This window comes from Musa acuminata, chromosome BXJ3-7 (assembly GCF_036884655.1).
Source record: "Musa acuminata AAA Group cultivar baxijiao chromosome BXJ3-7, Cavendish_Baxijiao_AAA, whole genome shotgun sequence".
Classification (NCBI taxonomy): domain Eukaryota; kingdom Viridiplantae; phylum Streptophyta; class Magnoliopsida; order Zingiberales; family Musaceae; genus Musa; species Musa acuminata.
Window position 1 is genome coordinate 8,249,794 of NC_088355.1, and position 17,566 is coordinate 8,267,359.

Below are 17,566 nucleotides of genomic sequence, written 5' to 3' on the forward strand. Positions count from 1 at the left end.
GAACGCCCCAAACCACCTCACGGATCACAAACTGTACAATAGGGAGAGGGAATGCAAACCTCACCGTGTCATATCAATTCAAGAAGTCTTTACACTCTTAAATCAAGAACATGGCACTCTTATTGATCCCAATACCTATTACATGTCAGATGAGAAGTAGCTGACTGGTGAGTACTGCACAGGTTTTCCCAGCACTTCCCAAGATATATATATATATATATATATATATATAGTTCACGGACTATGTCATAGTGACAATCTCTTGTGGACTCTGGAACTTATGATTGCTTGGAGAAGGAATGTATAAAAACTGAGCTCACTTGGAGAACACCATTAGTGAAAACCAAAATCAGAACCATAATCCTTCCTCGGTCCATAAGTCATATGCTTGCTTCAGAGCTGAAAAGGAAAGAAGATTAACTTGTCACTTTGAAGATTTATAATTTTTTTGTATGAAGAAATTTAAGCTATAGAGCATGACTGGAACCTGAATATCAAGTCCAACTACAAAGAAAAATGCAAAACCACTCTTTCTTAGGGCAAATAAGGCAGAAAACAAATCTAAGGTCAAAATAATTTTTTTTTTTTTTTGGTATACATGTTACTATAAGCAAGCATTGGTGCAACAGAGGAATTGTTCAAGCAACAGGATGCTGTTCACATTAAATTATTTTATCACAAATATCAGTTTCCTTCAACAACAGAACTTTCAATATGTATACATAGTATGCATATGACATGTCCTTCTACTTCTCCACCTGGAAGCCTGCATCTCGTGCACAAGTTGTGCATGCAAGTATACGTGTTGGTTTCCGAAACTGACTTTTGCGGAGTCGAGACAAATACTAAAAACTAGCATAACCAATACATTGATAAACAAAGAAACTCTGTGGCCACACTAAATTTAGACAATGGACTTAACCTATTCAACATGTAGAAGGTAGCACATTTGTTTTCCAGGCTAAACCTATGTGACCTACTTAGTCTGAGTTAGGATAGCCATTAACCATGTCAAGGCCTAACCTGATCTAATGATGGAATAATTGACCTATTAAGTTTTTTTTAGCTCCATCCATTGATCCCCAATGACTAAGCTCAAATTAATAGTAATACACTCGTTATACCCTAAGTCAATCTAAGTATTAATGTAGTGCCCAAGTCTTACACACTTTGAATTATGACTAGCATATCAATAAAAACACAAATAATATATATATGTTACTCTCACTTCATGATATGATTTGTAATTCCTATGTTTCATAAATATGATAAATGATATGCTCATGTTTTTTACTTTTAAGATTGAAGTACATGCTTTCCAAAAATATCATTCTCGATACTTCACAAAATATTAGCTGAGTATGCATAAACATTAATGTTTACGTTATGCATAGTACAACAAGCCAAAATGTGCTAGCGAACTTGAATATAAAGTTAAATTATGGTAATAAGTATGCATATAGTGACTACAATTGAATTTTAATCGATTTTAAGTGAATCTTAAGGCTTCAATGAATTTAAACACAATCAAAGTAAGAAAATTTAAGTTTTAAACCTCATGTATATGAAGGATAATAAGCTACTTAGGCATAGATAGAGTAATGAAAAATTAAATGCAGATGCAAATAAAAAAGAAGTGTTATACTAAATATTGAGATACATAAGTGAGATTGAACGATAAGTTTAGATCAAGAATATTATTTTTACCAAACCAAATCAAACTCAATTAAAGTTCCTACAATATTAAAATTATACTAGTAAAAGAAGAAAAGAAAAAGAAAACTTGAAATGAGGTCTAATGGGATTGAACCCTATACCTCAAGATAACCTAAGTACCTCTCCATTAATTTTGGCCTCATCCTCTTTACCCAATTGATAACCCACTACTCTTTCTCTTCTTCTTTAGTCATTCTCTTAGCTTTCTCAAGGAGGCCATGAAACCTGAGCTCTGAGGATTGAGGTAAGAAAAACTTAACTCTTCCCTTGCTATGCCTAGGTATTCAGTTTTACATATTATAGGTTGATCTTTTCAACTGCTTTTGAGTCACCTAGACTTCGAATTTATTTTTTATTTTTGGATATGTTTTGGATGATTCTTTTATGATTCTAAGGCCACTGGTATGACATTAATCTGATATTGGTGCATAGAGTTATTATGGTCCCAATTTAAGGTACTCAGAATCCCTTATTTACTAAGAAGGAATTCTGTTCGAGCTGAATTAGCCCCTTTAAAAGGATATGATTAGGCTTTGGCCCTTTGATATGTTTTAAAATGTTCCTTTAGGATTCTGTGAGCTTTGGAATAGAGTGAATACCACCTCTGTGCATCACTAGATATGAGGTTTATAAGTTCAGACAGTCCCAACCCAATTTGAACAAACCAAAATAGGTGTTAGTAATTGAATTAGGAGGATAGTTTTGCCTCCAAATGATTTTGTTTTAAGCTAAAATTTGATGTGTACTTAGTTTTATATGTCTCCTAGTCTTCTATAAAATTTCATAATAATTCAAGACCATTTGGTCAACTAGAATAGTGAAGTAAATTTTTTTTTACAGAATAGTGTGATAGTTTAATTGATACTATCGAGTTTATTTGATTATAGAGTGAATTATTAGAAAATTTGGTGGTGGAATCTAGATAAATTTTTAGATTAAGTATAGTTCATTTCATCAAGCTTTCTCTTTGGATTATTGTAATGAATTATTATAAATCGATAATTCAAGAGGTAGGGTTCTTAATTAATGTATCTCATGACCCTATGCTCCTAATTTGATAGGTGTATCGCTCACTAGCACACTTGACCAATAAGGAACATGGTCTTTCATTAGTATCATCATTTTTTAGTTCAATCAAGTAAATTTAATTCACTGCAAAATAGTGATCGTATAAATTATCGTATGCATAATATATTTTGGAAAATATGTTTGGAATGATATGATCGTCATGAGCTCGTCATGAGCTAAATGTGGATGTATATTTTGTAAGCATAAAAATATATGAATTGTGATAAAAATATTTTGTATGCATGCATATATGATGATACAGTGTGGGAGTGCACGGATATGTTACAACAAGCTATGCACGTATATGTTATAACGTGTCGTGTGCAAGTGCACATATATGTTATGACGTGTGATGTGAGGGTGCACGTATATGTCATGACATGCGATGTGGGAGTGCACGTATATATTAAGACATGTAGTGTGGGAGTGCATATATATATTATAACGTACAATGTGAGAATGCATGTAAATGTTATTGTACGATGTGGGAGTGCACATATATGTTATGATATGAGGCATAGAAATCCATGCATTTGCTATGTTTCCTACGTGTGTAGATAAACATTTTGAATTTATTTCAACGTAGAACTTTACATCCTTATTGTGCATATACTATGTTGTAGGGTTATGCTTACTAAACAAGTCATAAGATGATATGTTTACCATTAAATGTCTTATGCCCATGATTTTGAAATATTGTATATATGACATGATTCATGCTCATCTAAATAAAATTATAAAGGCTTATACTTACTGAGTGATTACTTATTACAGACCTTATTTTGCAAGTAAGGATACTAGTAACCCATCCAAGTGATTGGGTAGGGAAGTGAACACGTGCAAGTCCATGCTAGCGCAGATATGGACGATGACTTGTGGGCATTTTGTGTATATAAATTTTAGATCTATTATGTTTATATTTTTCTTTAGTTAGATGGTATAAGTATGTACATGTGTCAAAAACACTATGTACAGGAGAACCTTGTCATTTTGTTTAGTAATTACAATATTTTAATTTTAAGATTGCCTACTTTCCGTTGATCCCCTGATCCCCTATCGATAAAAGTAATGAAAATTGAAATGTGACATCCTACTTTAATCATGCATATAGAGTATAGGTGAGACTAGGAATAAGGTGTCACAATTAACACATCACACTTCCGATGTGGAACTAAATCAATGCATTACAATCTCGCACGCTAAAGTCACTTAAGGACTTGACGTCTCGTTGTTAAGGCTTCAACAAAATCCAAAATTTGACCTTAGTATGACACATGTGAGACAACCTAATGGTGGATCCACGCAGTGACAAGTTAATCTTCTTTCTTTAATCTAAGGCCTAGCCCAATGGCGAAGCCCCATCCATAGGTAGTGATTTTCGACTCGAGTCCCTCGACATGCCTAATACTAGGTCGGTTTCTAATGAGATAACTTGACCCATGACCTTAATTAAGCCGAGACTCAACATTTAATTTTAAGCTAAGTTAAAAATAGTACAATTATCAGCCCCTTATAAATCAATCGAAATCTTTAGACACACCAGATGTGAGACTAAATCAAGGTGTTACAGATCAGATTTAGGATAAATTGGGACAATTGGGTGTTTAGTTAGGTTCAGCAATGCGTAAGGTGAGATTTGTGAGCACCCTACAAGTCAAATGTAGTAATGCATAGGTTCAGCAATGTGTAGATTCAGCAATACATGGGTTCAGCAATACCTGTTGTTGCTCCTAGTTAATGTAGTAATGGTAGTAGGTCGGTATTTTTAGGCCTCGCACCTACTGTAACCCCTTAATCCAGATTAGGGTATCCGTGAAACGGGTTTAGGAAGAGTACAAGTGAAAAAGAAAAAAGCACTCGAAGCAAGTTTAGTATGAGTTTCAGAACCTGTATACTAAATCATATTCGGTACAGGTAGGGTGGAATTTGCAAGTACTCTACCTGATGTCCATCCTAATCCCACCTAGCTCAAGACAAATAGATATGAAGTTCGGTATAGTTGATTCAATCAACAACCCAGAACAATGACCATTTCAAACCAATATTGAAGGTCAACTCTTTGACCAAAAAAACTTGCTTCGCCAGGATGACTGATTGATGGAGGACAAAGAAAACAAAGCAGTTGATTTTTGGATACCGTATCAAACCAAGGCACAAGAACAATGATATTATGCTGCACAAATAGCAAGAATGAGATGTCAAATGACTAAGCATCAAAAGCATATATTATTTATCTGTTCAATCACTAAGATTTTATTTTTGTGCAAGTCATATTACAAGCAAAAAAAATAAAACATGCATTCAATTCTAACAACCAGATGGCAAAAAGAAAGACGAGATAGGTAAGCACAATAACAAAAAGGGAAATCATATCAATTTAGACTCATGCCTGTAGGTATCACCCATCAGTGCCTCTCTGGCATGATTCTTGGTCATACTATATAACATTATAACTGATAGGTGAGAACCTTAAACAATCTGATATTTTCTTATTTTCTTCATCAATACATGATAAAAGTATCCTATGAATGCAAAAAGCCAATAAATTTTTACCATATTAATAGAGAGTTAGGGAGCAAAATGAGCAACTCATACTTGAAAATGGGGTTGGATTATGTGCGCCTCACTGTTGCTGGACCTCTAACAGCCTTAATACTTTGGGAATCTCTAAAGCAAACAAAATGCACAAGTGTCTTTCCATTGGGGTATACTGCAAAAACACTGCTCCCAATCCGCTTATGGCAAAGAGAACACATGCTATCAGCATCAACCTTCACTATTGCTCGACGACAATTATAAAGCTCTTCTTTGACCTGATAAAGTACAAAAGATCAATAGGGCAATAAAGCAGGTGTTATCAAACCTTGCAGATATGCCATTATAGAGAAGTGTGGACATGATTTATTTAGCAAGCAAACCAATCCAGCTGATAAAAGAGTTTCTAAAGGCACGTCTAGAATAAAGGTTCCACTCACTTTGTCTAGAAGAAAGACTAACCTTTCTATGCTAGCAAAAGTTATCTTGAAAGCAAATATAAGTAAAACCTAGTCACCATGTTTATGAAAAAATTACCTGCAAATTCTCATTGGATGTCAAGCTCTTGATAACTGAATAGTTCCGGCTGCCTTCAGTAGATTTCCTCAGAAGGGGCTTGAGGAAAGGAAGCAGATCCTGACAAAATTGAATTAATGGTTTAAGTTTAATGAAAAATTTCAAAAGCTGCAAATAAGTGGTAAGGAAATTATATTGAGTTACCATTATTGATAAGACCACTGTGCACTTCTCCAACGAATTGTTGGATGTTAAATAGCAGTCTCTCATGACATCCCAATATTTAATTTCCTCATAATTTGCTGAACTCAAGACTACTATTGTTAACAAACTGCCAGCAGTGATTCTTAAATATTAAATATTAATTAATTAGTTTTCAGATTTTCCAATATCACATTAGAGGACACCCTAATTTAGCTTTACTAAATCAACCCTTATATCAGATTTCCTATATGTGCAATACGATGGAAAGTTACAGATAGCATTAATTGAGTATATGATGAGGGCTAATCACATAAGGTGGTCCAGATTTGTCCTTGCAAAATCTATAAGCCCATTAGTGTAGAAAGATGAGTTTATTCAAGTCAACAGTTCCAAAACTTAAAGTGAAAGACCAAACAAGAGTTAATTGAAAACATACTAAAGGAATTTAGATTACCAAAGGGATCTTGCTTGTCACAAAGCAAAATGAAGGAAAAATATATATATGTAGCTAAAGCATAAACCAAAATAGTTGGTAAAAGATTCACATAACAAAAACGTTATGAATTGATGTCACTCAGAAACCTAGTAAATCATCAATAGACTTCACTCTAGTAGCAATAATTGCTACTGCAATATAAGCAAAAGCAAAGTAGGCAAATGAAAATCTTTTTAGTGTTCCAAAAGAAACAAGCAAGAAACTAACAGAATATGATTATAGCAAACAAATAATCCATCTTTCACCTAGTAGTGTGTCTCATGTTCGTCTCATACACGAACTTGACCTAACTTTTCATTAGAGGACCTCTAGTTATCTCTGTCACTCAATTTTTTAACAAACCAGTGAAGATTAGGAATCATTAGCTTGTATGTAAATAACTGCATACACCTGTAATAAATAGACTCATGAAACAGATCTACAATATGCAATATGTCAAATGAACTACCAGTAGATCAATTATTTTACAACTTGCAATTACATATCTTGAAAGAGTGACTTTAGACCAGCTTATCATCCAAGGTGTTCACCATGCCACATGTAACTGCATAACTAATCATTTGCTTTGGGATTATAATTCAAGATTGATTTTCACAACTTTTCTTCCTCTTGTATCTTAATGAGGACCCACAAAATAATATAATATGATTATTATAACAATAATATCAGCATTAATGGAGGGTACACACAACACATGTACCTGTTGATTATTTATGATGGCATTATCTACCTACTAGCAACAACAGTTATAATTTTGCAGAGCTGAGAAGCTCCGAGCAGGATCAAAGTTTGAGTTAGGAACAGTTGTACCTGGAGCTTTATGTCTCTTGGTAATATTCTCAATGCCTGAGCACCATTTATCCTGTCCCATCTCTGGCTTAAAAGATCAAGCGCTTGACTCAACATTATTGAATCACCCTCATCGGTCATCTCATCTGCATCACCATCACTTCGTCCACTGTCAGTGCTACTGAGGCTGATACGCATATCGTCTGCCCCTTCAATTTCAGCAATCTTCTTAGACTGGCGGCCCCCCTTAACTTTAATAAAACCAGATTTTTGGACACCAGTGCTCTGTGCAACTACTGCAAATGAGTTTTCAGTTCTTTGTTCAAGTTCCTTAATTGCCCTCCTTGGATTAAGATAAATTTGCAGAAGTGTTAGATAAATATTAGCATATGATCTTGAAGGTTGATGAAGTGCAGCCTCGTAAACCCGGTCACAGTAGACAAGTGCTAACTCTGGTAAATGAAGCTGCATATGCCCACAGTAACTTATCTTTTATTTGGCAACATAGGAATCCAAAAGGTAAAATAACTTGCAGGGTTACTTGTGCAGCCTTCTCTGAAAATACAGAAACTAGTTTGTTTAAGGAAACATACCTTGTGAACATATAGAGCTAATGCAAGCTGGTGCTGATTCATTCGCCCAAGCAAAATTGCACGCTCCTCAAACAAACCATCTAGTGGAAGCCGCTTTAACAAATCAGCTGCATTGTAGCCTGAAATACCATCCAGAGCAGACAACAATTTCCTACGAGTTGGTGAATAAGTTTTCTCATCCCATTTTTTTTGTTCCTTGAGATCTTTGAACCAATCAATTACTTCTGAGAGGTATAGATGGACCTGACATGTGTCGTATTAAGAACAAATCAGTCAAGAACAATGTAGGTACTAAACAATTTTAATAAATATGAATAAAGTTCAATACCAGCTCATTTTGAAGCTTTGGATTTATCCCATTTTCACTCATAGAAAGCATAAGCTCTAAATATGTTGACTGCATGTTTGGTGCATGCTGCTTCAAATATGAATTCACCAGTTCCGCTGGAACATTTCCAGACAAAAAGAGTTCAATAGTTTCACTTGGGCAGCTCTCCAGAACATTCATTGAAAACTCTAATACAAGCATGGGATCAGTCCTACAAAGAGGCTGCAAAAAAACAATGCTCAACAAAACTTGTGCTAGAATTAGGAGTGCACAAGATAAAAGGAAGGGTACCTTAATACATCAAGTCTAGAGCACTTGTAAGATACCGCCAATTCTTAATAAGCAAATTTCAAACTTGGGAGACAGCATTACACTAGAGAAGTATCTTATACTGCATAAACTAGCATTAATAGACATTTTGTATTATGGTATAACACTTCCAATTATGCTCTTAAGCCACTTTTCATTGAACATTCAAATAAAGAAGACAAAATAAATTCTTAGAAAATGTCAAATGCACAGTACGACCTAGGACTTGGCTATGCTTTTGCATTTAACTTGAAACCTAAGAGTATAAAACTTAGATCTTAGAAAAGATCTACACATCACAAATTCACTTTTATATTTATTAATAAGATAAGCATGATGATAAGTACTGAAAGTAGAGAATAAATCACAGCAGAATAATGATCAAGCAACTGCAGAGCTCTTTTTCACATGTAGAAAGAAACAAGAAGGTAAAATAGCAAAAGAGAGCCTACAAAACTTACAACAGTCATGACTTAATAATGTCCAAAGCTGGTGGAATATCAATCAGCAATCCTTTTTTTTTCAAATACTTTTATATCAATGATAAATCGGAAACTAAAAGGATAGATGATATGCAATTAATGCTAATAGCAAGTAACTCCTTTTCGCCCAGACCGAGTCACTTGCCAGACACTCAAAAGGCATCAAGATCAAATGAAAAAAATAATAAGAAGAAGAATCAAGCATAAAAAATGATCTTATATGTTATAATTGTTTATGCTTCTTTTATTGAGTTGATGAAGCTCAGAATGTGAACAACTTTTTACCTTGAGAGAAATGCTGTGAATTAGCATCTTACCTTAAGATACTCAATAATCATATTTGGCCTGATTTTCTGAGTCAGCTCGGAGTGCATTTCACCAGAATTTGATTCCTGAACTAGTTGATCAAGAAGTTTGAGTGCATCACGGTGCATTCCATTATACTTGTAAAGCTCCAACAGTAATGTGTGCTGATTTCTTTCCATCAAAAACTTCTCGCACGTCTTTAAATCACAAAAATTGGGACCTTTCAACAACTCTAACACAGATGAAGATTGTCCAGTAAGAATCAGGGCTTGAAGAAGAGCAGTGTCAAGTATGGTTGCCATTTCCCTGGCTACCGAGCTGATATGGGTATAACCACCACCTTTCTGAGATCACAAAATATATCCTTCTCAGATATCAGGAAAAAAACATCTAACTTAGAGTCAAGTTACTGCTTCTAATAACCAAAAAGCAGTACCATGTATTCTCTGGAAATATGAATATTTTAAAAAAATGCAGTAACTTGGGTCATGATGAAACTGCTTTAGTGAATTCATGGATATCTGAAAGCACGCTACTAGTTGTCTTTCCATTGGGTAAACAAAAATGAACCTAGATGTTAAAATTATAGTGATATGGCATCTTGAAGTGACAACAGATCTTGGCCATTAGTAGTAATCATTTACTCGAGAATAATCCTACTACAAAGCTGGCAGAGATTTGAAGGGTTATAGCTAAACCCTACATATCATTTGCATGTGATGATAAGGTAAATAATTGGAAGGCTGTCATCCGATTAAGATGGATCACAGCTGATCCTAACCGATACCACTAGGGATTCTCTTATCAAATCATTAAATAAAAGAAAGAAAGAAGAAGAGAAATAGGAGATGATGAAGAAAGGGAAGAGAGAGAAGGGAGAAGGATGAGAGGAGAACGAGAACAGGAGGTGCATAATGGAGGATGGGGGAAGGAGCAGAGAAAGAGGAATGGAAGGGAGTGAAAAGATCTGGCTGACTAGGTTTAAGTGGTTGCTTTGCCATGTCTTCTGTGGATCCACTGACTGATTTCCCCTAATAGTCAACCATTCATGCTCGCTGCTCGGTTGCATTTTTGCGTTGCTTCTTCTGCCACTTGTGTTGGCAATCCCACAGGACCTACAGTAAAGCTAGTCAAGGATATATAATCACCTTGAACTGAGTTATGCACTTTTTTTTACAGAATACGATAAATGTATTTCTATATGTTACTTGTTTTAAATGTTTTTCAAATTTTCTAGTACTTTTCCTTTTTTTCTTATTTTTATGATTTTTGAATTTTAAAATATTTTCTCAACCAATTTTGATCCCAACAATCCACTCTGGCCAATCCGACTGAACTTGTTTGTATTGCTGCTAACAGATTCAACAGATTCAAATCCCAATTCCAGCTATGCAACCTATATGTCAAACCACACAAAAACACACATTACACACACACACACACACACACACACACATGCTAAAATGCTGGTATCTCAAAGATATAACTTTGTGTTTGTTGGTTTGTTCATTGGCTGGAAAACTGACATCCATACTAATATAAAATCCAATACTAGCGAAAACTAGCATGGAGCTTTAAGAAACATATGGTGTCATTATCTATATTTGCATTTTTATAATTTAAAATTACACAAAGATTTGATTCAAGTCTTACCAGGAATTTCTCTAAATACAAAACTTATATCCATCACAACATGCCATAACTAATCTAAGCAATTAAACAGTTGTTAGCATTGCTCAAGAAAAGGGTAAAAAAGAGAGAAAAAACAAGAGTCTACCTTATTGGAGCTCTTTGACCTATACGGCTCATAAGATGATATACTGTCTTGCACAACCTCCTCTGTTACCTCAGCCGTAGCCCTTTCAAATATACCTTGTCTTTTCTTCTGCAAGAACTTTACAAGAGCCATAAGAGCATTGTGGCTCATTTTTTTAATCTCAAGCGTTGATTTATCATCAGATTCATAGTGCTGGGACAAAGATGATTCTGTCTCATCTGAGGCATCAGATGAAACTCTCGAGAGATGTAATTCATCATTAGCATCTGCAAATTTCTCAGGTACAGAAACGGTTTGCAGCTTGGGAAGAATGATTGATGGATATAAGGATAAAATATAGGTGATCTCCTCTTGGGAAGCTAGAAATTGCTCCATCGCCTCCTCATAGTTCCCATTATTAAATAAATGATGTGCATATCTGAAACATACAGAAATAGGTAGAAAGTTTGATAAAAGACAATAATAACAGAATACATTACTATAAGATGCTGGAAATTATTTTTAGCTACATGTGTAGCTTATAAAAGTGTACTACCTTTAAGGTAAAAGTACTTCTATATGAAACTGCATAAATTACATACTATAACCTAATTCAAAATAATAAGTAATAGAGTCTCAAGCATTAGAGCCTCAAGTTCTCATACATGATTATGGATCCAAAACCTGACTTATTTCTTCTTAATCATAAAATCATGCATATATTTATGATAAAGAACAACTAGGACATGGAGACATTGCAAACCATCTGTAAGCATTTTCTTCCAAATGATCAAAAAGTTGGCAAGAAAATTCTACAACTCAGATTGTTGAAGTCTTGGAAATGATGCAAAAAACACATTAATTTATTATTTTTCAAAAGGATAGGCATTCCAAACTAAAATTCTAATGTTGTCAATTCACCATCTAAGATGCATATTCTTTAGGAAAACAATTACCTTATGTGTATTAAGCTTTCCTTAGAAGCTCGAAGTGATGAATCCTCAGGAGGAATTAGCTTACACAAAGACAATGCCTCCTCAAAATCTCCAGAAGCAGTTAATTGTACAATCTGTAAGATAATGAACAGATAAGAAAGATGATAAGTAACATTAAAATATAACCCTAGGTTAGGTAAAGTAATCTTAAAGGTAATCTTAAAGAACTCTTTCCCCTTCTAGATAAGCAAAGGCATAAATTCCAGAAATAAAAGATGTAGACAACTTATTCAGATTCCAATGCCCCTAAAAATCTAAAAGAGATTATGTGTAGGAGTTTATCTAGAAAGTTGAGCATGCAAATTAGGCTTTCTCAATGGAAAATGCAGCATTTAACTTGCAAAAGATACAACTAATCTCTTGACTTCATTTGTTCAAGCAAAAAAAATATGAGTATAATAAAAACCATACGTAACCATAGGTTGTCTACAAATTAGCAACTTGAAATAATAAACAAATGAACCAGAATTTTCATGTTGTTCTGGCCACAAGAGTATCCAAATTTTCATATGCAAATAGATAAAGTTGTTGCAACTTAATATATATACACTGGCAAGAACAATTATTTTTAAAGTGGACCATTGCTTTTTTTGTGATTATTAACATTTTTGACTTTGCAATTGAACAAAGCCTACATGTTCAGATTATTCCCCACTTAAGAAAAGAGTGATTCTTGCTCCAAGTCCATGAAGCTAATATATTGTGCAGATGACCAACCAGGTATATGGAATTTTATAATCAGATAAATAAGGCATACCTGTGCAATAAGAGGTACAGGTAACAGACCATAAACAGCATTGCTTAATGTGGTAATTAAAGAATTGTTGCTTTGGAGAAGAAGATGAACATCACGAAGACCAACTGTCTGTACTAGTGGATAAGGAGCTCGAAGGGACCGTATCTGCAGAGCTTTCACACATGAGAATTTACATCATAAAAAAATTGATTTTGTTTGCTGTGGGAAATCTTAACTGTCATTCACTTACCTCGATATGCCTTGGTAGGCGACCTACAGCATATGGCTTGTGGACAACAACCGAAGCAGGGGCTTCAGACCAACATATCCTGCCATCTTGTAAAAGCTTTCCATTTTGATCAACAAAAACTCCTATGTTGTCCTAAAAGGAAAATGAAAGTGAAATTAAAATTTGTGGGAAAATCTTTGTTGGTAAACCAATTTGAACTTTTAAAGGGAAAATGAAATGTATCTACATAATGTTGAATAAAAAAGACATTCATTGAGTACTAGAAGCCTGATGAGGATGAGCAATAATTCATTATTTGAAATCTTGTTATAAATTAAACTTGCTACCTTTTCACCACTAATATTCATTTAGCTTATTAGAGTTCATCATAAGAACCAATGCAACCTGAAAGCAAGAGATGGGAAAGAAACTGGAGCATGTTGCACTTTGTCATCCTTGCTCTTTCTATGACTGTTGTATGATATTTAACTGGTTTGATCAGCATGAACTACAGCTTTAAGGTTTCATAAGTTTGGTTGCAGATGCATTCCCAAATTGTGCTCCTATATACTTTAATGACTGATATTTAACTCATAATCGAACATAAGAAATTCCATCTTTCTGGAGAAGCCAAGAGAGCAAAAGGAGTGCCAATCATTAAAACATGGAATATCATTAAGCAAGCAAGGAATCTACTGGATTAGTTAGCCAACCCTCGGAATAACCAAGACATGCATAAATTCTAGATAATTTTATTAATAACAGGGTTTTGTCTGCATCTTGGAGGCAAAAATCAAGAAGAAAACTGAGGAATTGATCATAGGTATTCTTTAATAACAATCACAAAGATTTCCAAACTTCCTGACAAATGTTAGATAAAGTCAGAAAAGAAGAAAAATTATAATTTTTCCTTCTGCAATTTTCCACGATCGAACTTATTGCCTAATAAGTTTATATAAAAATTGCTCGATCATCACAAGTATCAGCAGTTGTGTGTCCAATTTCAAATGGGTTAATGATCAGCACGTGTTGTATATCAAAGAAAGCTGAAAGCAGGTAAAGAGTAGTAAGATGAATTAGAACTTGGCAAAGTGAATCAATAAAAAAACAAAATTGTTAGGGTTAAAAGCTTATGTTTCTAGGACTAATTGAAGGAATATGTCTTTTGTCATTATTGAATGCTTTGTCGACCTAAGATATTGTTGAGATCCCCTTTTATAATTTTCATAGTATCATTTAAGTCATGACTTGTTAAGCTTCACCAATAATTGACATAGAGAAGCCACTAAATTTTGGGATTTAAGTGCACATGCAACTTTGAAAGTGTGCAGAGTGAAGATTAGCTATCATATACTTAATTGCTTATATCTAGTTACTTCAAATTTACTCTAACTTACAGACAGACAGTTATTTGATCTCTCTTTTAATGAAGCACAAGAGTTAATATGTTGAACAAGACAGACCAAATAAATGATTTACATTAACAGCAACAGGACATTAGTGAGGTAGCTTTAACAAATAATAATATGTAATGTCGCTCTCCAAATAACAGATACCAGAATTGGAACAAAAAAATTACAAAGAGCAAAAGCATTTTCATTTTCCACCTTATAATTTCTCAATACCACACTTCACACTTATCAATAATTTTATTCTTCACCCTTTTGGTGTCCAGTATAATTGCATCCCATCCCTGTGGTAAGCATCCTAGCCAACTGTTTGAATATATTTGTTCGAGATTAAATAACAGAAATACCCCACCTCCTTTCATCTTCTTCCTTGCTTCAACAACCTCCAGCTGACAGCACTGCATCCTCTTCAGCCCCTTGGACTTAACATCTAATCCTTTCTCGTGGTGAGAAGCAACCTTGAAGGTAATTTTGTCAATCTGTTGCTTGTGTTAATTTAACGTAAAGGTGGGTTCATAAATTTATGTAATAAATATTAATGACAAAGGGGGATGTAATTAGATTGGCAAACACAGGATGGACATGTTTATCAATAAGGAGTGTGTAAATTGTAAATAAAGTACAAGGTGTAAACAAAATATTATTTTACATAAATCATAGCATATTAAAATGAGCAAACATACTCATGTGTGTCTTAAGAAACCAAACAATTGTAAAGAAGCCCAATGTCATGAATGAAGCAAAAGTACCTTTCCAAGAAGAAGCTCTCCCGTGGGAAGAGGAACAACCAAAGAAGGAGCAATCCTTCCAGAAGAAAATATCTCTGACAATGCACCGGTTGTACTATTCATTATCATGTATTCCCTTCTAACACCAACACATATGTTTTCCCCACACCAAGCCATAGATTTCACCACATCAGGAACACCAAATTCCTTGACCTCCACAAATTCTCGACCACCTTTTCAACAAGTTGGAATAACTTGATTATTTGTTGCAGAAATAACTTTTCATAAGATAACACTGGATATTATCAGACAACAACAAGAAGTACTTGAAAATCAGAATGCCTAGAAAAACAAAATGTATGAAAAAACAAGTTGCCAGGTGTATTTTTCCTAGTGAAGGAAAAATATAAGTTTGCCATGCTATACCAACCACACCAAGAAAGTTTTCAGGTTATCTTAATAGGACACTGCCATCTTGTTGACTAAGGTTCTCTATGAACCACTATGACCAAGTAAATTCTGATGTAATGACAGTTCACAAATAGAAAGGGTTTGTGAGATAAGAAAACAGTGAAACAGAAAAGATCACAATAGCAAGGCCAATTTTGTAAGAAAAGACTGTAAATTTACAACAATCTCTCACTGAATATCTAACAACAGACAGTTACTGATACGGAGTCTGATCCCGTATCCTCTTTCTTCAACTCTGACTACTTCTTTACTTTAGCTACCCCTTTTATTCTTAATTCAATTAGAATAAGGTATTCCTATTGCGCATGTTCCGTAACCTTGCTAGTCGTTCTGGTCGCTAACGCTATTTATTGTGTGCTTTATAGCTCTTTCCTAAGATGTCTCTTCTCTATCTATGCCCTTAGTACAGAGAGGTACTGTTACTCTACAACACTCCTAAACTCGCTTATGCTTATAATGTTCTGGCGGGGTGCTGTGCTCGGGTCGTGGAAGCCTCCCTTTATCAGGAGGAAGACAATTTGAAGCTTAAAAGTTTGTGAAGTATACATGGCATAACATATGTCAGGTTCCACAAATAGGACACAGAAATATGTGTCACCATTTACTTTTCACATAAGCTTTTCTCCAAGTTCTTACTTAAGCTTCAGTAATTATAAATGAAAAGTAAGAGACACAAAAATGTCTTATAGGAGAAACTAAATCCTGACAGCAAATAAACCTGCAGTACAAAAGTCATGCAGCAAAAAAACTCTAAACCAACACTCTACCAGTGAGGCTACTTTATTCTGTAACTTGGACTCAGAGATATGATCTGTTTATCATAGATAACTATCATATTAATCTGCATTAAATGTAGATCGCACCACAAGTCTTTGATTGAATAGCATAGCAAAAAATAAAATATTATACATAAAAGAGAAAGGCAGTCTATATTCTAGCACTCCACCATTTATTCTGCAAAGAGAAAATTTTGATAGAAGTCTACTAAAATATGGATCGCCTCTAAAAATTGAGCACGTGAAGACAGGCATGATAAGTTATAAGGATTCTTTTCCGAATAAATGCAATAAAATTACCCAATTTTTTATCCTGAGAACAGATGAGACATGTAATTTCTCCCTTTCCGATTCACTACTAGTTTGTTTAGGAACATGTACATATCAATTAACTAGCAAATAGGAGTTAATACAATTAAAGAAAAGAACTACTTTCTTAAAATAACCATGAATTCAGAATGCCAAATTGGTAAATGAGGACCCTTTCAGAATTCCATAGATTCCATCAAAAGGGATGGTGATCGTATACGTACCATCAAGACGATAAATTGCAACCCTCTTCTGCCTCCCGACGCAGAGGAACCCCCTCCTATCGTCCCAGCTGTAAACGTGAGCGCCCTTCGTCTTCCCGATCGCCACCACCGTCTCCAGATTCGGGAACCGGTGGACAGCGACCCACTCCGACAGGGAGAGGAGGAGATCCCGCGACCGGCACACTTCCATGGCCAGCGGGGCCCGCTTCCAGAACCCGGACACCGTCCTCTCCGGCAGGTAAGGCTCCCTCCGGATCTCGACGTCAGGTGGCGGGGGGCCATCATCGCCCCCTCCGCCTCCGCTGGCGAGGGGTGCGGGGGGGGCGGAGGAGGGGGCGTAGATTCGGAGGGAGGCATCTGAGCAGCCAAGGAGGAGCTTGGAGCCATAGGCGGCGGCGGCGTCGATCCTCACCGGGCACCCCTTTAGGAGCTCTACCGAGTCGTAGGCGCTGTGCACCATCTCTCGCCCTCCCTTCCTTTCTTCTTTCTTTCTTCCCCTTCGTCTCTCTCTCTCTCTCTCCCCGCCCTCCGGTGAGGGACACAGAACCAATAAACAACCCAGATGGATCCTCTCCAAGCTTTGTATATATA

The 17,566-nt window shown here is 35.3% G+C and overlaps 1 protein-coding gene across 2 annotated transcripts; it reads right to left on the reverse strand.

The window, feature by feature from the left end:
* Window positions 1-49: 49 nt before the first annotated feature.
* LOC135643374 (vacuolar sorting protein 39-like) lies at window positions 50-17,525 on the reverse strand. 2 transcript variants are annotated; one of them, XM_065160225.1, is made up of 13 exons: window positions 16,976-17,525; window positions 15,217-15,428; window positions 13,080-13,211; window positions 12,851-12,994; window positions 12,055-12,167; window positions 11,120-11,537; window positions 9,354-9,686; window positions 8,246-8,467; window positions 7,918-8,160; window positions 7,346-7,789; window positions 5,857-5,955; window positions 5,380-5,597; window positions 50-399 (listed from the first exon to the last, which is right to left on the reverse strand). In XM_065160225.1, the coding sequence occupies exons 1-12, from the start codon at window positions 17,433-17,435 to the stop codon at window positions 5,397-5,399; spliced, it is 3,021 nt and encodes a 1,006-aa protein (XP_065016297.1). In that variant the 5' UTR covers window positions 17,436-17,525; the 3' UTR covers window positions 50-399; window positions 5,380-5,396. The 2 variants fall into 2 exon arrangements, with proteins under 2 accessions (XP_065016297.1, XP_065016298.1); XM_065160226.1 differs by lacking the exon at window positions 50-399 and adding an exon at window positions 4,834-4,957.
* Window positions 17,526-17,566: the final 41 nt, after the last annotated feature.